The sequence below is a fragment of the Dermacentor silvarum genome, chromosome 7, assembly GCF_013339745.2.
Source record: "Dermacentor silvarum isolate Dsil-2018 chromosome 7, BIME_Dsil_1.4, whole genome shotgun sequence".
Lineage (NCBI taxonomy): Eukaryota > Metazoa > Arthropoda > Arachnida > Ixodida > Ixodidae > Dermacentor > Dermacentor silvarum.
In genome coordinates this window covers 172,724,674-172,746,511 of record NC_051160.1, presented here as the reverse complement: position 1 = coordinate 172,746,511, position 21,838 = coordinate 172,724,674, and the positions used below count along the sequence as shown (strand labels likewise).

Here is a 21,838-nt window from a genome sequence, read left to right as displayed (position 1 = left end):
TGCATTGGCACATATTTAAGCCTTGACATTAAGTTAGCAAGACACCCTGCATGTATAAATAAATGTCACGCTCACTTTATTTGTTGATTTATATTGATTGTTTGAATCAACATCTGTTGTGTGTTGATTGTCTGTGCTGTTATATTTGTTCATGCGGCCATTTGCTGCCTGCAGGATAAAACGAGAGCTGCAGCAGAAGATGATTGGTGAGGCTGTCTCGGAGCGACAACGGGTGAGTCTGGCTGGGCTTGGATTTATGCTCCTGCTTTAGATGAAGCCGATTGTCAGAACAATAGAGACCATTGGGACTTGGCATCAAAAGAAGGGAAACATAAAAGCAGGAATTGAAGTGCCTTGGCCTGCATGTAGTATAGTAAAACTGGTGAGAAAATGAAGTGTTGCATTTTTATTAGGCAGCATCAAACTTCATAACACTACAATAAGTTTGTAGGTTGTCATAAGGTTTTGGATGGTCTGAAATATTATGACATTACACTGTTGCAACAGAGCTGTAGTTCATGATCTCAAAGGCCATGTCTCTGGCACTTTGTGATTTTGCCGTTTGTCCAGAAGCAAGCAGAGCGCACAGTGCGTCAACCTAAGTGGGCGGATACAGTTGTGGTCGTTCTCCTGCAGTAAATTTAAAGCAGAAGAGGTGTGGGCAGTCAAGAGCGAACTCCAAAACAGCTGTTGGTGTCCAGAAGATTGATATGGGACATTGTTCACGAGACACAGCCTGTTGTGTTTTCTTATTGACTACTAATCAGACTCAATGTGTCTCATTTTTCTTTTTTTTTTTTTTTGCAGTGTTGGTTGTTGATGAGGCATTGAAAGCCAATTGTGCTATATCTTGCCATACGTGTAAAAGTTCTGAGGGGAACATGAAAAAGAACTGCAAGCGGCTTTCATGTTCCCTGCCTTTTTTTTTTTTCTCTCTCTCCGATTTTGACACACGCAGTGACAGCTCGGAAGTGGTCGAGCAAGAGATTTCCCAAGCTGGGACCATTATTTCAACTTGCTTTCACTTTGACCAAAACAAGCTTTTTGTTGAAATGGTAGCTCTTGTTCGGAGAATGTTAATTATCTCTAGTCTTTGTCATTCTCTGTCTTCATTGCATAATGATGCTTGTCATTTTGCCATGGCCATTTAAGGACCATTTGGTGGGACAAATTGTAAGAAAAGAAAATGAAATGGACTGTTATAAAAAAAGACCCCTGTTGATGTTCTTAGCGATTGCTGAGCACATCATTGTTTCGTGAACGTGTTAGAAGGCACTGCAAGCCTCCCATTCTGTGCGATGCTTATCACTGGATGTCAATATAAAGAGATGCTTTATTTGTTTGGAAGCACCCGCTCGCATCGTCAGAAATCAGAGGCTCGAAGCACTCTGCCAGCATTCTCAGGAAATGCTCTAAGACCTGCTAGACTGGCATGCACAAGAAGATGGTAAACATGGACTAGCCGAACTGCTTAGAGCCGAGCTGCATTAGAGTCTACTTGCCAGTGAAGACGTGTTAGGAAATCTTATGCAATCCTTCAGCTGTTACATTAGCTTACTAAATTTCTACTAACAGCTGCATATGAATGCCACCTCCACCTTAATCATCTCACGCTTTTTGTGATTAAAAAAAATCCTTCTGAAAATGTGTACAGATTTCTCAGCACCAATCAACTCCAGTTATTATAGACTAAACTTTTAGTTTTTGGTATAAATCTTTAATTGCGAGTCAGTGCTTGTGTTCGTGATCTTCTAATTCTTGTCTGCGATTCTTGCGCTGTTTTTCGTGTATGTAATTATACCAACTGACCCAGCTCTCAGTCATGATCCAATCTTTAAGCATTGATATATAAGAACTTTGATCAAATCAAGACAGCCTATCAGTCGTGGTTTGTTTAATCCAATCTGGTATTGCCCAGTGACTGGCTGTGTGAAAATAGTTCCCTGGGGTATCGCACGGCTGGTCTGGCATTTGTGGTATACAAGCGTGCTCAGACCACACTTGTCTCTGGCTTCAGATCAAAAGCCTGCTGGACAGGAAGAAAGCAGAGCTGGAAAGGCAGCACGAGGAAGTGCGCAAAAGCATGGAGGAAGAAAAGAGCCAGGTGAGGAATGAACAGCCCTCTGGCATTTGCTTCTTGCCCGAATTATTCCTGATTCATGCTATCGGGACCTTGCTGTCCAGGGGGCAAGCAAGGCATCCAAGCGCATTGTGGGAGGTCATGTGATCTGCTTTGGATGCCGGGCAATCCAAGAAAGTCTGGACGTGAGCTGTGTTCCCAGTGTTGGAAGTCACATGCCTTGTGAACTGAGCTGCAGAGAGAGTGAACAAACAGATTAATCTAAGTTGCTATAGAACCAGCAGTTAAACAAAGGGAACATGCAGTGCGAAGATGAGTAGTCAATTCAGCATGGAAATCGTGGCATTACAACTCAAAGTCCACAGCTAAGCAGGAGATGCTGTCATATTTCCAGTGTGCTTGAACAGCCTTCTGTGATTCTATCACAGCTCACTAGGATTGACATCGCTGCCACCTGAATGGCCTCAGTGTTTGCTAAATGGTTTCTTTGCTGGAACTCACCAATGTCTTTCAGGCTTATCAAAAGTTGCAGTGGCTTCCAAACTGCAGTGAATTGTAGTCTAATGGTTCTAGTGGGGGGTTACCATGCCTAACCAACCCACCTAACCCACTAACCCAACCCACTATAACCATTCAACTACAACTTAGTATTGGTGGCATTTCTTTGGCACAAGTGGACACTCATCAGTTGAGCAGTGAAAATGCTAACTGGCCATTGAACTTTTTACAACAGTTCACCGTCAAAAGCGTCATTGCAAAATGTTAATGGAAACGAGACCAACACAGCCCTGGTTGAGAATGGTTGATTAATTGCTTTGCCAGTGGTTTGCTTGCCCAGTTGGGTGCCAGTTGCTTGAATGCTTGGCCAGTTGGGCCAGTTATGAACTGAACTAAATTTTAATTGCTACAATGTTGCGGGAGACCAGGCAAAAAGCTGATCAAACAGCTTGAGGAGACCTGTTCACCCCACATCTACGTTGGTATAACTATAGTTATATAAAAAGGGCAATTCAGTTTACATGGCATATGTACAAACATAAACATGCCTGTGTGTATTATACATGTAGATAGTATGTACAGTACAGCCAACAATTCCAATAAACAATAACTAAAGTAAAGAAACAATCACCAAAAGTGCACATAAGCAAAAGTGAGCAAAAGGGAAGGACATTATTGACAAAATAATGTCCTTCCCAGTAATGCACTTTGTAGTCCTTTCAATGAAATTTGTCTAATATCAAGAAGCTGTTCCCTACTGATTACTACAGTGAGTGTGCGTTTGCACTTTGCTTTGATCCCTGGCTGACCTATGGCGGCATGTTGTCCGTTCAGGCCGTGCAGAAGTACAACCAGGAGTACGAGCGCAAGTGCAGCGAGCTGGACAGCTCGCTCAGCGAGAACCCGACCATGTTTGCCATCGCTGAGCCGAGTGACCTGCGACGCCAGAGCACTGCCCTCTAGCCACACCCGCAGTGGCGCAAGATCTCTCCGCACACCGGTGCCTCAACGGGAAGGGGCGGCGGTTCCCACCCCTCCGCACACCTTTCCTCCTTCTCCCATCACTCGCCACTAGCCATGGTGATTCTGTGAACGGGTGATACGCGACAAGGACGCACCCGAGGAGGTGTCCCATTCCGAACAAACGCCCAGCAACACCCCAGTGACTTTCTCCCGCTAGCACGACCTGCAGCCCTCCCGACCGCACTCAAAGGGTCAGGTGATGGAGACCAGGCACCCGATGACAGCCTCCTCGAGGGCCAGCCAACCAAACCGCTCTGCAACAGTGTCAAATCTAAGCCAGTTGACACTGTCAGCCGAGTCATAAAACAACCTGAAAGTATGTGGCACACCTCTCCTCATGTTTGCGATGGGCCACTATAGTCATAGTGCTGAAGCACTGTGTTGCTTTTAGACCATTTGAAATTTAATGCTGTCGACAGATGACTCTCTGCTTAGGTTTTCACTGCTATAAACAGTTAGGGAGAGCCTCCAAGCAAGCCTTGAAAAACCTGTACTCTGTTATTCCATACTAGACTGGACTAAATAGACTAGCATGGCTCCAAAGAGCAGCAGCTACACAGTATTGTGTAACCGTGTTACTTCAAGGTTTTCATAGGTCCATAGTGTTGGTGACACACTTTGTGCTCAAGTTGAAATGTTGAATGGAAAGAATGGAGACATCAAAAGTATGTTCCTTCTGTTGCACATTATAAGAAATGGAGAGATGTGTGGTGCCTCACCAAATTATGGACAGCAACAGCTTTGGTTCTCAAATTTCATGAAACTCCGCTGAACAATCAGCGGCAGCATTGATACAAAGCCTTCCAGCACTGCAATGTGTCCACTGAATTCTGCTGTAAAGTTTCTATTCAATCGTTTTCTGCTCTTGCATTAAGCAATCCTAAAATTGCCGCTATTGCATGCTCACATTTGCTTGAAATCATCATGATCTTCGAATCTGATTCAAAACAGGCATTCAATGCAGCTTTTAGTGTTTAAAAAGTATTTCACAATGTGTGCTAACTTACATGTTTGGGACATAGTACAAATTTTCATATTAACGAAAATCCTATTAATCAGGTTGTGATGCTTCCTTTGCTCACCACCATCTGTTTTAGGCAGTTCACTCAACCTTAATTATTCCTTGGGCATCCTTTTGCATCCTTGTTCACACATCAATCCCAATGACATACACGGTGTACAAGCTGACATACTTTATGATGGCAGTGTACTTGCTCACTGCTAATGAATAGAAGAAAATTGTTTTTTCGAACAACATGCAGTGTTAAGCACAGTTTAAAGTATTGTTTATTGCCCCCGGCATCTTTTCGGTCATCAAGCTTTCCTTGGCATAAGGATATTCCACGTTCAAAAACCTATTTTTATCAACATCTGTGGCATGCCATAGTAAGCACTTTTCATGTGTCATCCTGATAGAATCTCCCAGTATCTTATGGCTGATTAGTGCTCAAATTTTGCACAGAAGTGGCATATTGTGTACAAGCAGTTTGATACCATGCTTAAGTGCATTACTTGCCTGTTTCACCCTGAATAAGAATCATGATTTTTTGGCGAAAATGCTAGACAAAAAAAAAAGCACATTCATGTAGTTGCAACTGGACCACGGTGCCATCTGTCATCGATGCTTTTCTTTATGACAGTGAGAGATGGCGCCACTGTTCTGTTCCACGAATTCTATATTTTTTGTCAGGCGTCACCACAGGCGACACGTACTTCTGATTTATTTTAGACGCAACAGGCAAGTAATGTGCCACTTTGTGTGGCATGCATGACGAAATGCCGCTTCTATGCAAAATTTGAGTGTGACTGGGTCTGTGATCTAGCTGGAAGAGTGTCTTATACCCGGCACTTCTGGTGTTTGCAACATTCAGTGATGTTGTCATTTACCAGAAGCAAGTGAATAAGATGAACTGTCCTGTGCAGCTGCTGCTCCGGTGCCATCACAGTCAGCCTGCAAAGGAGGCTTTGTCAGCATTAAGGCTTGTCTGCCAGTCATCCTTGCCTTTCACAGTGTCTTCATTCCTTTGCCTTAAATGGCCAAGTGGTGGCAGGGCTCAGCAGACCCTGCTGAGCAGTGACTGCCCTCACTTCCAGAGAATTCCATGATTTTACCCACATTGCCATGGCCTCATGTTAGCCGTCATGATGAGATGCTGCAAAGCTTGTAGCTTCCGCGTTTTAACTGCTGGCATGCGCACTGACACGGTGGCAGCACAGTGTCAACATTTTATGCAGCACACATTAGCGTGAATCTTGATGCCATGTTGTTATGCCACTTGAGACACCAAAACAAACTGCACATCACTGCTAATCATCTACTGATAGCAGCTGTGCTTGCTGCATTTATTGTGGTCTTGTACAGTCGTGATTTGGAGATTTCTCTTATTCTGTGATCATGTAACATTTAACGATTGCATCACTGTCGTGTATCTAATTTCTACATTGAAGACATTGTTTTGACAAACATTCAATTCAAACAGTTTGATGACTGCTGCTTCGTCAGTTATATGTGGTGTGCATGTATTTAATCTGCCGTTATTGGTTGGTTTTTATGCTTTGCATTAGCTGATAAGACAAATTTCAAACTACTGCTTAAAAATGTGCTAAAGTAATCTGCTCTCGAAGAAAAAGGAAAAAAAAGATATTGTTCATCTGCTGTCTGGTGGTGCACTGCTGCGCGCATCCCATGACTACACTCTCTGGCCTCACACATTCCACTTCCTCTCCCATGCAAGCAGACCACCAGACGTGTCCACTCACACGCACTCAGCTTTTCGCTTTGTCCAGTTGGTGTTTGCAAAGCCCACTGCAGTGTAGACTAGTTGCATGCTTCACTTGTTGTGCTCTTATTGCTGCAGTTTACATGTCGTTTGCAAGTGGGCACAGAGCAAGATGGCTAGCTGCTTGAAGGAACCCTGGATTTGTTGAGCAGGTTGCTTAGAAAGAAAGCAGGGTTAGTGCAGCCATAACTTATTATGCCAAATAGTTAGCCCAAACAAGAAAGCAGGGTAAAAAAGTGTGCGGCTGTATTATTGCACCGAGATTTCAAGCTGCTTGTAGAACTGACTCCATGTTGTAGAATTCACTTTACATGCTCTGTGTATTCCCTTGAAGTGGTATTAATTGCGCTTGTGCACTCGAGGCTGCATGCTCTTTCGGGGCATACCGTAATGATTTCAGGGTTTTTGTAGGTAACAGCGGACATTGCTCATGCTTGGTAGCTTGACTCAACAGGGATACTGTGTACTGCAATGCCAATCTAGGAGTCCTTTGATAGGCTGCCTTCTGTGCTGTCACGTCACGCACGTTCACTCGCACACTGACTGGGTCGCAGCATCTTTAATGAAAACTATTCCGTCATTTGCTGCTCTGTTCAGTGTAACATTTCACTATGAATTTCAGAAGGGCTCACTACAGCTGTTCGTAGCATTGAACAGTGGCAGGATTATTCGTCGTGCTTAGAGAAGGGAGTTATCGTAAACACATGTGCTCGGTGTAAAATGTGTGTAGGCACGCGTAAATAATTAATATGCTTCCATGGCACAAGTGCTGCTCGGACTTCAAAAGGCCGTGCCCACCTGCAGCATAGTGGTCGACATATGCGCCTTTGTCACTCTAAATTTGGAGACATACTGCGCAACAAGTTCTGGTTTAATTTAACATGGCAGGAATTACACTATCATTCCGACTTGGTTTTTAGATCTTTTGTATGTTTCTAATGATGTCAGCATTGGTTGCCTTAAACATGAAGCAACGTATCCCACAGTATTATAATAACATGCAGGTTTCTAAGATAATAAATAATCCATGCTACTTTGTTCCTGAAGTGGTAGCCAAATTTTCATTTAGCCATTTTAAACATATGAAATCCATGTTGCTGCTCGTAGCACTTGCAATACCGTAGTGGTTGTTTTTAGCATGGAAGAAAAAGCTAGAGGCCGAAAGATTATTTCACGCTTCCAGTGTGACAAAATGCAGAAGGAAGATGTGACATGATCACTGACTTGGTCTAATGAGAATGTGAGAGTGCAGCTGTAGCAATGAAAGAGTAAGGTGTGTGCTTTGTGCTGTGAAGTTCATGCAGTGTTGTACAGAAAAAAGTATTTTGATCATCACATTAGTGTTAGATTACAGGATCATGACGTGTAAGGCTCAAGCATTGTGAATAGCGTACACGTTAAGTTCTGTTAAGTTCCTTGTTAAAGAAACTAATAGTTTCCATTGTAAAACCATCCATTACTTTGTCAAAGGAGGGTTCGCAGATCTGCCTAGATTCTTGAAGCTTGTTTTTTGTTTATTCCTTGTTTACTCCTAGTCGCGTGACGCGTGCATGCAGCTGCCGCCGCTTCTTTCTTTCTCTCTCGGTCTCGCTCACTGGGCTTGGCTGGTGCACACGCCTGCCGACCTTGGTGGCTGCTGCTGCTTCCCCGGTCCCTTTCGTCGCGCAAGTGGCATGCGGCGTCCTTGATTTCTCAGCGACATCATCCAAATGATTCCGGTCTACAGCCAACATGCTAACGTAGAAACTGTACAAAAAAAAAAAAACACAATAACTCGCACCAATTTAATCGCTGAACTCGATGACATACCCTGAAGAAAAACTCCAAGACATTACTCGCAGTGCAAAACTCGGAAGGACCGCTCAGCGGCATTCAATTGGCCATTAATGCTTTCGCGTTCACAACTCGTAAGAAGTGCCTCGAAATAAACTAAGGAGCTGTCAGTCAGCACAATTATGTGTCAATGTTTCCTGAGCTGTGAGAAACAATCGGTGAGCACATCAGCAATTTAGACGTATTCTCTTGAAAGCTGTAGTAGAACCATCCATTGATTTGCATTTGTTGACATTGCCTGCTTGACTAGCTCTTACATTTCCAATTCACTCGTCTGTATGAAACTTAAGCTGCTCTGCAAAAACACAAGGACAGAGCCACAGGAAACGGACAGGTTGGAGTGCTGTATCTTAATTGATTGGCAGTGTCTGTTTGACAATGAGCCAAAATTTCATGGGTGCTTTAGCATGAAGAAAGTATGTAATCATAATTGTTGTCTTAGTCTCTTTGTGGTACAATAATATTATTGTTTATATTTGGTGGCCATCATGTTAAAGAAGAAAGTTGGAACCCTGTGATCTGTCCTGTCTGTTTTTGTTTCCATGACTCTGTCCTTGTGTTTCAGCACATCAGGTTGAGTTTTGTAGGTATGAGCCACCTAGGACCATGAATGTTGCTCATCAACATGTCAAGTCACAACTTGCTCTTGTGAAGTGATGGGAGGCACCATAAGATATGTGCATGGCTTCAAGTTCACTCTGCTGATCTCTTTGTGCGGCGTGTATCTGGGTGAGTCAAAATGGAGCGCAGGAACCCAAGCCTATATCTTGTTGATCTATAGACATTGCTACTTTAATTGTGCCAAAGGCTTCTTCAAACATTTTGCTGGCTTGAGGACATTTTGACTTCAAAGATGGCAGAATATTTTGTTGTTTCCTCGTAAAGTTTTATGGCAACCCATTGCAAGTTTCATCTCTGAAGCATTTTCTTGGTGCCAAAGGACATAATCTTGGTAAAATTAATTAACTTGTTTTAGGTACCAAGAAACAAGTATTACTGCATTGAAAAGCAGGGTCCTAAAATTTTTTGCACTTGTTGTCTTGTTTGTTTCCACGTGACAAAAAGTGCACCAGATATTTTGTTGTCTGAAGCATGAATGTTGTGATCGAAGGTTTGTTATTGTTGTAAATTGTAGATTTGCCGGAACCACCAGCACTAACAAAAATGGCACAGTGAGATTTTGCGATAAGTGTTTTCATAGCTACTTCCGAAGATGTAGGAGACTTAAATGCATGCTTATAATACATGTAAAGAAGGGCTTGTCGGCTGCGATGACTTGGCCATGCATGCATCTAGATCAAGAATGGCACCCATGGCAGCACCTGAGCAATCCAGCATTCCTTTGCACACAAACCTTGGCAGAAATGCAAGGGAACCGCAAGTTAAACGAGGAGGCGCAGTTTATTTTTACAATAGTCAGTGGGGGAATGTTGGAGGAGCTCCTCCCACAAAAGTGGGGTGTGCCTCGGGGCCTCTGCATTCACGAAAAAAAAAATTGTTTATTCCATGGACCAGAGGCTCAGCAACAATGAACTTACCTCAGTTATGCATGAGTCAAGGTCAGCGAGTGGAGGGACAAAGAAGGCAGCTCACAGCATAAACAGATGCGCTGTAATAAATTATTACTGGGAACTCAGAAAAGGGATTAGCGAGGCACTACTTGATGTTGTCAGTGGTCCGGAGGCACTGCAGCATAGAAGCATCTCAGGGTGCATTGCAAAAGGTGAAACTGATCCTTTTACTGAGAACACCCACGCAGTCTGGTGGCACCTCAGTGAGGCAAAGCTGGTGCTATGATTAGCAGGGAGATGGCAAGAAAGCTTTCCAGCAGAACATGGACAGACGGCACACCACACTTCAGACCGTGTCAGTGCATTCTGCTCGTAAGATTTCTTGCTGCGACGTGCAACCAACGAGCTCAGGCAAACACTGCCCTCCAGCAAGGAGATGGATCGGGAGAGAAGCGAGGTGATTTGCCTGCACAAGAATGCATGTTTTCTTTGAGGAGCATTTGCCACTCCAATGTTGCCCAGTCACTGTACGATCATAAAATTTTTTTAAATTACATTGGGTAGCACATTTAAGCGCAGCATTATTCATCGCAGGGACAGGGAGAAGACAGTGTAGAACGTACCCATATTGTAGTTGAGATCAGGGAAATAAACTTGGGTTAAAGTAGACAAGAGCATGACCAAGGGAAGGACATTATGAGATCAGGGCACGAGGGTGACACAGCTAAGATGTACTACAACAGTGCATGCAAGGCCAGTTGCGCCATGCTCAAAACATTTCAGTAGGAGGGGCGAGGTACATGTGCATCTTGGATATACAGATAATGAACGGGAATTTTCTAGAATTGAGCTGTCAGCTGCTTTGTGCTGTAGGCCCTGTTCCTGTTGTTGCACTCTCGCATCTTTACAAAACTGCCTGCTGTCTGGCACAAGTGCATCCATATTCTGACACTTCTAAGTTTACGGAAACAGATGACACACGAAACGCATTAGGATAGAAATTTGAGAAAGAAAATGCTCAGGTAAAAGGCACGAAAATGATGACACATAGATTGACACACACAAAACACAAAGTTTGTCTATCTATCTGTGTGTCATCGTTTTCACATCTTTTACCTGAACAGGAGCTCAATAAGGGCAAGCAGAAAGCCAAGCTGCTAGTGGATAGAAAGGCCACAGGTTATCCGTTATATCCACAACGTGGCTGAAAGGCAACAACGCATGTGCACGTGTGCATCTGTGTCGTACATGCACCCGTGTTGTTTCGTCCACATGTGTTTTCATGTGCTTGAAGACCATAAACCAACTTTCTCCAGAAGTGTGGCATTTTAAGTGCATGCATTTTTCCTGCGACATTGATAGGAGACTTGCCTGCAGACCTCAGTTGCCTGCTGGCTGAGACATTCTGAAGCACAGAGTCACCAGATTGTTGGCATTGTTAGATTCAGAGCATTGCTTCATATCTCGCACGGTTTCTCTTCCCAGGTGTGTTAATCACACAATAAGATGTTATATATTCTTAATGCACAGATCTTGAAGCACACCAGTGCCCAAATAAACAAACCCAAAAAAAGGGAAAAAGCAGACAGGACAGCGCTTCACTCACAAGTGAAAATTTTTACTGGACACAAAGACAATACTATGAGCAGTTACTCATTTTCTTGCGCTTGCACAGCAAAGCATAGAAACAGCAGGTTATATCATCCGAACCACCTGTCACAGAATTTAGCTTACTCCGCAAACAAAATACAGGCAACTGCTAATTATCAAAGTAGGCAAACTTCTCATACCGTTGTTGGGATATTTCCCAAATTAATGGTACATTACACTGCTGTTCCATCTAGAGACACGTGGCACAGATGCTTATGACTTGCTACTCAGGAGCTCCTCTGTCGTGCTGTGGCATTGTGCTGCTAAGCACAAAGTAAAAGAACTGCAATAGCCTGTCAAGAGAACACTCAGCCTCTAGAATCTAGGCCACTTACTCACAGGGTACCCTGAACATGAGAAAGAAACTTGTTCAGAAGAATAAAAATGGGCAGGCATTTCGAAATCATGATCGGCAGCTTACTGCTATCCTTAGAAAGAAAAGTATACAATCCTGGCATTCTACTGGTACTATAGGGAGCAGGAACTTGGAGATTAACAAAGAAGCTTGAGAAAAAGTTAAGGACTGTGCAATGGAGTAATGGAAAGAACAGTGTTAGGCATAATGTTAAGAGACGGGAAGACCTTGATGTGGATTAGAATGCAAACAGGGGTAGCCAAGACATTAAGAGGAAAAAATGGAGCTGGGCAGGCCATGCAATGCATAGGGCAGAATTAGACCGTTACAGAATGGGTGCCCAGGGAAGGGTGGGCTCATCAAACTGGGAAGTGTGGAGACACAACTTGCAAGCCAGAGGTAATTGGAGATCCCTGGGAGGAGAGGCCTTCGTCCTGCAGTGAAAAAAATCCCAGGTAGTCCGAAGTCCTCCACAATGATGTGCTTCATAATTATATTGTGTTTTTGGCACGTAATACCCAATTAATTAACCTGCATAGTGTAGCTCCTTTTTTTTCTTGTTTGTGGTCATTTTCTTGCACGGTGTTAACATGTCCTTAAGCAAGCACCAACTAGCCCAACTCGTCCTCTTGCATAATGAAGGCTTTGTGGAAAAGTAACTTCAACACAACGCAAGGCACAAATCATTATACGATAACGATCAAAAAGAACACTAAATACACTGATGATGACAATGAACTTCAACAGAATTCACGGCAAGCCTGGATATCTTGAAACTGGTCGTAGGATGCTTACTAAGTATAAACACTCCTTGAGAACTCAACAGCTTCGATTCCATAAATGCAACATGCAGAATAGATGGGAACTTACAAAGCTGATTTCTGGCACCACAGAATGAATGGGCAGTATAAGTCTGATGTTGAACGGCTATTGGCCCTACTTATAAAGAGAAGCTTTACTATTGTTGCACATTTCTGATGTTTGCCAGTGCCTGCGAATTTTGGTCAGCAAAACTTATTTTTGTCTTCAATTGTCCATCTTTAATTAAGTTGAAAACAGTCAATGAGTTAACTGGCACACATATAAGAGCAGTACCAATTGTTCACCATCTGCACAGTTGTTCACTATTTAGTGTAAATGTACTTCTGCGGTGTGTAAATAGTCTGTGTGCAGTTCTCCTTTGTTTATTCAAGTACTCTCTGATGAGTATGGAAGTTACCAATGAGTATTATACTATTTGCTTGCTGACATACAAATACTCAGCGCAACAATAAACATGTTTAACTAGAAAACACACGTGCAGGTGATTGGACTTGTTTTAAATTTTACCTGTTGGGAAATACTGAAAGGCAGCGAGTGCCAAATACTGGCAGTCAAAGTCGGAGTCATGATTTTTTCAAAATTGACTGTCATTTTATTTCACAGTGTACTTTGATTGCTATGAACAGTGGTAGAACAAGAAACGTCACTGGACCGAACATTTCGACAAGGCGACTTGTATTCATTGGGGCAGCAACTGTTGTGATAATCAAACAACACTTGTTAAGTACACTAGGCAGGAAATAATGTCATGGCCCAATGAAGAATGCATAACATGAAATCACCATGTTTGGTGGGAATGACAGTCATCATTGCAACCTGGGGTGAGATCACGCATTCTCGCATCTCGCTTTCCGAACATTCACTCCGCTTCCTACATGATTGAGTAAGTGGCGTTTAATTTGCACTTCTGCCTCACTGTGCAGACAACCGCTGATTAAAGCATGGCACCGGCGAATCACGAGCACGCAAGTGGATGTTGAAAAAGTGAGATGCTTGCGCAATCTCGCCCCAGGGTAATTCATTGTATTTCACGCACACAAAAATAATACTAAGTTAAATACTAAACAATACTAAAGAATACAAAAAGAATAATAAAGAAAAGTTAAATTGGATGCTATTGGTGCATACACACTGAAGTACGTAGTTTGACCACTATGATGCACAGTAGCATGTGTGCAAATGGAAAGCACTGTTGTGGCTTATGGTTTGCCATCACATACTAAATTGATGTTTAGCACTAACTGATTCATTTTATTGCCCAAAGTGTTTTACTAATGGGCTTTAATGGGGCTTGAACAGGACGAATCATTTGTAGCTCTGTGAACAAGTTACTAATAGTAAGTATCTGAACTGTTAGCCTGATATAGGGCCCGCAAGAACAACTACTATTACATAACTAGGGCTCAAAATGTTCTTCAAACAATGAGTTGAGCTCATTATCAACATTAAACATTGTGTAAAAGAATGCACAAGAAGATGACAAAACTGAGCCTAAAAAGATCTAAAAGCAGTATCACACGTGTTTTGAGTCGAGTAAACCAAGACCTGCACTTTCCATGATTGATGAGTGATTGCAGCATGGGACTGCTCTTTATATTTTTGTATGAAAGCTGGTAGATTACCAAATGTTAATGCTATGCTTAGCACCTATTTGGCACAGAACACACATAGTAACATTTATTTTGGTGCAGTGCAGAAAGCCAGTGACTATTATTAAGTGCACATACCTGACTGCAAATGCATTATCTTATGGAACTATAAGTGCATCAACTCAGTGTAACTGATACACAGGATAAAGAGTTCAATGTCAGCAGCATTGAAAGGTAGCTATGTTCATGCAGTGTTATGTATTGAACTAATTAACTAGGCCAAAACAACGCCATAAGGCGCAGTGTGGCTTAATTGTGCGAAGAAAGTTTCTGCAAATAAGAGTTAGATATGGGAACACCATATCTGGTTTTTATTTTAATATTTAGTTGATCCATCTTTATTTTTTTTTTTGTAGGTGCTGCATTCATTGCATTCTATTGTTACTGTTCTCGCCCGAGGCGCAGTGGTAGCACTCCTTGAAGCACTGTACCCTTGGCAACTGGCTGCCATCCCACATGGCCCCACTGTAGAGGTTGCCTTAGCATGTGTCCTATCATGAAGCCACTAAGTAACCATATAAAGGACATTGAGAATTTGCTATAACATGGTAAATACAGCACATTGCACAGTCATGATGCAGGCTTTTCAGGCAATTGAGTTATCATGTGGATTATACGCTTTATACTTGGCTTAAAGGGTCACCACCATTAATGCCTCTTTAGCCAGAAGTGAAAGGAATTACTTCATGCCAAATTTAAATGCCTTCCTCTCAGATATGTGTAGTATGCACAATTGATGCTGATGTGCTGATGTGATATCATGTAGAAATCATTAGTGACAAGCCCTATGTCTGTAAAAGAAAAACAAAAAAAATGTTCCTGATGGCCGATTACCTTGCTTTGTTCTGCAGGCAGAGAACGGGCTAAACAGAATAATTCATAGTTCTCTTGAAAGGCTTATGCTTGATTTGGCTTTTCAGTCTTGGCTGCGGTGACTGCCACAGGAAAGCGAAAGCCTACCATTGCTGGCATTCAGGTTTGATTATTAGCACACCGATGTGGACTCATTTAGGACTAACAGCGGCCGGTATCTTATATGTATTTTAAATAGGCTTGTAAATAGGCTGAAATGCTAGTGAGTGTGATTGTTGCAACATAACCTTGCTTGGTTGATGCCAAGGAAGTTTTGAAAGCACTATTGAAATGAAACATGCACTCACGAAGTAAAAAAATACAGATTTTGACATTTCTGGGCCCATGTATTTGTTCCATGTCAAAGGGCTCCCGAAGAAAGACTTGTAGATAAACCTCTATCTATAAAAACCTTTGCCAATGAGTACTTAACAGAGCTTTTAAGACGTGAAAAAAATATATACTTTTGAAGAAGGAAGAGGACAGACAGGGCACTTGCTATCTTTGGACCTCTTTATTCTTCTGTTTTCAAGCATATCGCTTTGCACCATAAAATCCACGTTAAGTAAGTCTGAACAATTTGCGGAAGTTCTATTACACATGAATTTTTTTTTGTCTTTGCATTTTATAACATAGGCAGATGGTTCACAAAACACACTACGAGGTCAACAGCGCATTCCTGCATTGCTTAACTTAAGTTCTGCCAGGAAGCAAAATGAAACGGTCTCAATTTCTTAGTCTACGTGCTGTCATGCCTGACGTGCACACGGTGTGATGCATTCACCACAACAAGCATGCACGAGCTAGCAGCTAACATTCCTTGCATGTTTTCACCCAATGAAATGAGTGCTGTTAAACAGCACGTGCAGCAAAAGATGACTTTTCAACACAGCCACTGTCTTTGCCTCAAAGCATGTGTGCCACCATACGAGCCTTCTGGTTCATACTGTGTTTCACTTGCCTGTTTCATGCAGAATAAGTAAGTTTGCATCACTTCCATTAGGGACAGACAAAATGTGTAGAATTTGGGGGAACAAAATGGTGGCACCATTTATTATTCGCAACTATTACAGCGCAAAATATGATGACGAAGGGGAGGCATGAAACAGCAGGACCATGCAAATTAGATTATTGTTAGCACAAAACAACGTCTTGGTGTTACAACAAGAGTTGGTGCTACTGTTCCATCCCCGCAAATTCTAAACTTACCTGGCATCACCACAGATAGTGCACACTTATGATTTATTCTGTACAAAACAGGCAGGTGATGCATTCAAATATGGACTGCATGAACTGTGAAATGCCACCTGCGTGTGAAATTTGAGTGCCCACAATCCAGTGATTATTCTGGTGAGTTGTGAAGAGCTGGCACTTCTACATACACACACACACCATTCCATAGAAAACAGTAGCAGCATGACAATGCTTCGACTGTTTCCTCCAGTTTGAGGTGGCTTTTGGGAGTGCAGTTGGGTCAGTAAGCATGATGGCCCCCTGTAATGTGCCACATATGGATATGTGCAGCACTAGGCAAACAAGGTTTCTCAATGGCTAGGTCCAAAAGTGCAGTGGTTTTTACTTGTGGTTTGTTACTTGAAGCATCGCTAGCATAATATTCAGTAATTGTGCTGCTCAGAGATGCCTGCTTGCTGCATTTGATCTTGTCTGTTGCATTATTTGCTTAGCAGATATACAGCAGATTTAGAAAACGGAAGATTTTTATTGTTGTTTAGTAGGTGTTATGCGACGAACATGACAACACTGGGTCTCGTTGCGTTCTTCTACACACACACACGAAAAAGTTAAAGCAGCCTTGTTGAAGCTTGGCAAATGTCACAATGCCACAAGCTTAGAAACAGGGTAATAGCGTGATCGCCCCATCGCTCATATATATTATTTGATAATGCATCTATTTCTTCTTGCAGATTGTGCAACTCATTGCCATGTCCAAATATTGACTTTTGTGTTGAAGATGTTGGCGGATTTTTTGTGCTTACTGCAGTGCATCATTTTTTCCTTGTCACCTTTAGCTTCAATCTCCACGGACTTCACAAACTCCACGGACTTCACACATAGTTAGCTCAGAGTGCACATTAGCCTTATTGTAATGAGGAAGGAAAGAGGTGGGATATATTTACCATGATTATATACAAGAACATATTACAACACATGGCGTAATGAATCCTTGCTCGATACTGCTTCGTCATCTTCATTTGGTCACAGAGCTCAGCATTTTAGTCGGCATTGCTGAACTGACTGTTCCAATCTGTTTTCACCTCTTACTTTCACCTGCACGCATCAAGTGCACTTATAAAGTCACAGTGAAGCTATTTGGTCACTCACAAAGTGTGCCTGCCAATTGTAGGGACGCCAGGAAGGTTTTTTAAGCTCAATTGATAAAGTACGCTTTTGGAATATACTAGAAACTTAAGTCTTAGCACGAGCAAACTCTTTGTAAGCTAGCAAGAAAATGCATAAACAAAAGATGGGCTTGATGTTACTGTGCCTCATAATGTCATGAGATTTGGGCAGTGTCTCTTCGGGACTAATTAATAGATTATTGAGAAACAAGGATCACATTGCATTCTAAAAGAACCAAAGACATAACTCATTTAGTTTTGAGAACATCTTTTTTAACATAAAAAGGCCAGAACATAACACAAAAATACTTTCAAATTCCTGATCTCATACTGAAGTATCAGAGCTGTTGTCTGTCTGAGCACGAAATTAAGAAAATTGGAACTTTCATTTTATCTTCTCCACTAATAAGGAGCCTCTTGCTACTTAAAAGATGCAGATTGAGTATTTGAAAACTGTTTCATCAAACTCAACTAAGTGCTGCTCTTTGGTGTCTCTTTAATAGTAATTTTGAAACTGAAATGTTGCAACAGTGACCTTGTCTTCTGAAGCACTGAGATCCAAATCAGTTCCTTCTGCATTAGCTCTCAGTACACTTGTCAACATTAAAAGGCCAAACGTTGCTGAGCGTTGCTTGCACTTTTTTTAACACGTTGCTGCCTTTGAGGCCGCCAGATTCCCAGCAAGAGAATGCATTGCATTCTGTAGATGTGGGGAGAAGTGCGGTGTGTTTTGAGAGGTGTCGTTTGTTACAAGAGTGAGCATTGTGCAGGCTGTTTTAAGGGCTGCTGTTTTTGCAATTGTTTCTACTGCAATGTAACCGTTTTCACCGTGGCTGTGTCTTCCATGTAGAATTTAATGTTGTGCAGGTGAGCTTTTGAAACAGCCTCACCCAGCTGAGGTGGCGCCACCTGTGGGTAAAGGAGCTTTAGAAATTGCTCGAAACATCTTATTTTGTGGTATGAAATAGTGCAGTCAACACAACATGTCATCACGATTATTGGAATTTTCCTCTCCTGCACCAAACTTGTGCGAGGGTTGCAATTCAAGTCTTTGCAATGAAATTGGTGACACATTTATTGCCCCCACAGCCATTTGGCCCTCTTCTAAAAATTGGAGGGTGGTTACTGGTATATGAGAATCGCAAATTTGACGTCTCTTGCAGGATTTACAGTATTTAATGTAATTATGTGCACATGTCGATAGGCTGAACAGTAATGTTCAGTTTTGGCACTCATAGTTTCGTTCACTTGAAAATGCACTTGTTGTAAATGGCTCTCCAGCGACTGAAAACTAAATTGCACCATGACAGTGTCTGTCCCCATTTTCCTAGCCAGGGTGAAGCAATGCAGATGCACATCTTACAAACTTCATTGAATGTGCCTGTTCTCCCAAGTTGTGGGCACAGCTGAGTGTTTGTGAAGTGGAACTGTGGTGTACTTGTCTGGCTTTGCAGCTTGGCGATCAGTACTCTCTGCTAGTTAGTAGTGCCATTGCTTATTCCTGATGCACCACACCTGTTTATATTGCAAAAGTAGGAATTAGGTCCCGGTCATCACAACCCACATTGTTTTATTCACTTCTTGTCACCTATGACAGTGATAGAATACAAGCTTGCTCCACCCTTAAAAGTGTTTGGTGTTTGACCCGAGGAGCACTTATCAAATGGTCAAGATACAAAACTTGCGATGAAGCCAACTTCCATGTTCAGCAGACACCTGCATGTGCGGGAGGCTTCCCATGTATTGGTGTCCACACTGCTCTGTAGAGGCACACCCACGTCAGGCTACTAGCAGTATGTTCTTACATGAAATGGGGGACTGGGGATATTGTTTTGGGTGGCTGGCTCACATGTGAAACAGTGCACCAATTTACTGTGAGCTTGGTTCTGTGCATTCATCTCCACCACCATTAGAGTGCAACATTCCGCTGTGTTGTTCAACAAGTGTCGCCGCCACACTATACACGCACCTGTGTTATTTGTCTGCACCAGTGGCACGTGCGTACATGCCCCCCACCTGGCTCAGTTGCCATGTCCTAAATGTGGACCTCAGAGTGTGCTTTGTCGCATTTGAGAAATGATGAGTTCTGTAAGCACTCCTAACTGCTTTTACAAAATCATTTTGGCATAACAAAGCGAAATCATCTCACTTGTGATTCACCAAAGTGATGGTGTTGGTAAACATGTCACTCAGCCCAATTTCTCATGTACAGAACATAGCTCTATTAACGCAAACTCGTGGATTATTCTAGTGGAACGCATGTTCTACATGCCATGTGCTAGGTGACTAAGTTGCAGCATGCTTCTTGTTAAGCCACTGCAGCATAGATGCGTTTCTCGAACAGTGGCCTGTCTCCATGCATCACATAGCTTTGTTATGTAGCACAATAAACAGCCATGTGCATGATATTCATTTCCATGTTATGGGAGCCAAGAACTAGATGAGAGCTAGCAACTTCCATGCACCACTGACATGCCCATCATGCCTGTGTAAATGCATGTCCGGTAGTGCAAATGCATGTCGGGTAGTGTATGAGTGACTGGTCACCCAGTTTTACAGTGGCTTGAACAGTCAGTAGCAGCACTTTTTGCCACTGACGTCGTACAAGAACATTGCTTGTGCAAAGAGAAGCCTCTTCAGTCTAGCATTGATTTGCAGTTTTTGTGCGTAACGTTTCTTTGCAGGGTGCCACAATAGCGAGCGATGTAAGCAGAAATCGTGCACATTTATTTATAGGCACCAGTGCCTAGAAAACAAGAAATTTCTGAGCGCTCTGAAAATGGCAAAGTCATTTGGTGTTTCACTGGTGTTTCACTAGCTGGTGGTTTCGCTGCCGAGAGAAAACACCACTGCAGGGCCTGGTGGGGGTGGTACGAGGCGCCAGGTAGGGGCTGCTTGTACATATACATACATGTTGTATACATATAGGTAGGTGGGTAGCAATGCGCTTTCCTTTTCTCGTCGTTCTCTTCAGTAACCTACTCACGCATAAATATATACAAATGTTCACAGGTGCGGTTTTGCTCAAAATGGGGTCTCTGGGGGAGAGGAGGCAGACATGTGACATGCGAGTTATTTTAGGCCAATGGGAAACCAAGGGGCAGTGTAAGGTGCCCCACACCTTCCCTGCCTTCTGCTTTTCATTTTCCCAAGTGCTGTGTTGTGTTTTTTTTCTTTTTTTTTGCATATGTGTGTGCGTGTGATTGTACAAAGTAGTACCATGATGGTGTCACAAAAGCAGACAGAAGGAAGTTGTCTTTGTGAAGTTAACAGTACTGCAGGGGTTCTTGCTACTTTTACTGCGAGAGGAACAGGGAAAGAGAGAAACAAAAAAAACAAGCTGCGAATACTGAATTTTGCCCTATGTCACTTTTTTTCTCGCTGAAGTCCTATGTTGCACATCTGGTTTTTGAGAAGTTGTGGAAAAAAGCAAATTTGTTGTGGACAATGCTTGTTGTATGAAAAAAAAAAGAAAATAACCATGCAAGTGACGTTGTAAACACAGATCTATGCACTGTGTCTGTGTGTGTGTGTGTTGTTTCCATCTCCATGTGTGTTTCACCTGTGCACCATGTGTCCGAGCAGGACCGTGCTTTTGTTGGTTTGTTTTCCTCTCTCCCCACATGGGAGGAAAAGCGGTTCTGTAAATAAATATTTTGTCACGTAGGATTCAGCCTGGTTTCACTGTTTTATTTTGTGAGGTGTTGCAGTGTGCAGTTTCTATGCAAAACAGCTTTTGTCATGCTAGTCTTCTAGCATGGAAAGTCACTTTTGCAAGTGCCACATTTTATGAGCACATATCTCGCCTGAAAATTTCCAACAGGGTGGGGCCCCACATCAATCAATATGATGCACTTAGCTAAGACCCACTGCAACAAAATTTCACTTTGCCCAAATTTGTTATAAATGATCTAAGTTTATGTACCACTAAAGCAGTCTTGGCAAAGCCACGGGGCTCGTAATTGTATAGTTTTCATGTTAGCAGCCTTTAGACATCACCTGTCGAGTCCTGCGGGGTCCGGTCGCTATGGCGTTAAGTTCTGAGACAGGGCGCCCTATCTCGGAGGTCATGCGAAGGAGCCGCGCATTCTAGGCCGTATGTGCCACTATTAGCGGCGAGAAGTTGAAGTGGCGCCCTCTACGAGTGACGTCACGGCCAGGACGGCGCTCGCTCAGCTGCTGCGTGCGCTCGTTCCCTTCGTGCGTGCTTGGAGTATTGGTGGCTCGAGCCGTACTTATTGAGGTTATGTCGGCTTCTTTTTACTGTCATGGCTGAACGGCAGTTTCTTCTTCAAAACCGCGAGTCATGAAAATTTGCGGTGTAGATATGGCCAGCTATGTAGCATTGAAGGGGTCTACTGGTGTTGCAATGCGTATATGCAAAGTGCCTGTCCATAAACTTTGCGTAAAAAGAATGTCTGCAAT

General features: G+C 42.7%; 2 protein-coding genes across 3 annotated transcripts in view; both read left to right on the top strand.

Annotated features, from left to right (window-relative positions):
- Positions 1-21,086, top strand: part of LOC119459342 (1-phosphatidylinositol 4,5-bisphosphate phosphodiesterase classes I and II-like) — a 343,616-nt gene extending 322,530 nt beyond the window's left edge. The window contains exons 23-25 of the mRNA XM_049671676.1: positions 175-232; positions 2,018-2,104; positions 3,413-21,086. Of these exons, the coding sequence (XP_049527633.1) occupies positions 175-232; positions 2,018-2,104; positions 3,413-3,541 (274 nt within the window). The 3' untranslated portion in view covers positions 3,542-21,086. The remainder of the gene's footprint in view (positions 1-174; positions 233-2,017; positions 2,105-3,412) is intronic.
- Positions 1-21,838, top strand: part of LOC119458699 (uncharacterized) — a 604,514-nt gene that overhangs the window by 503,407 nt on the left and 79,269 nt on the right. The gene's annotated exons all lie outside the window — the stretch shown is intronic.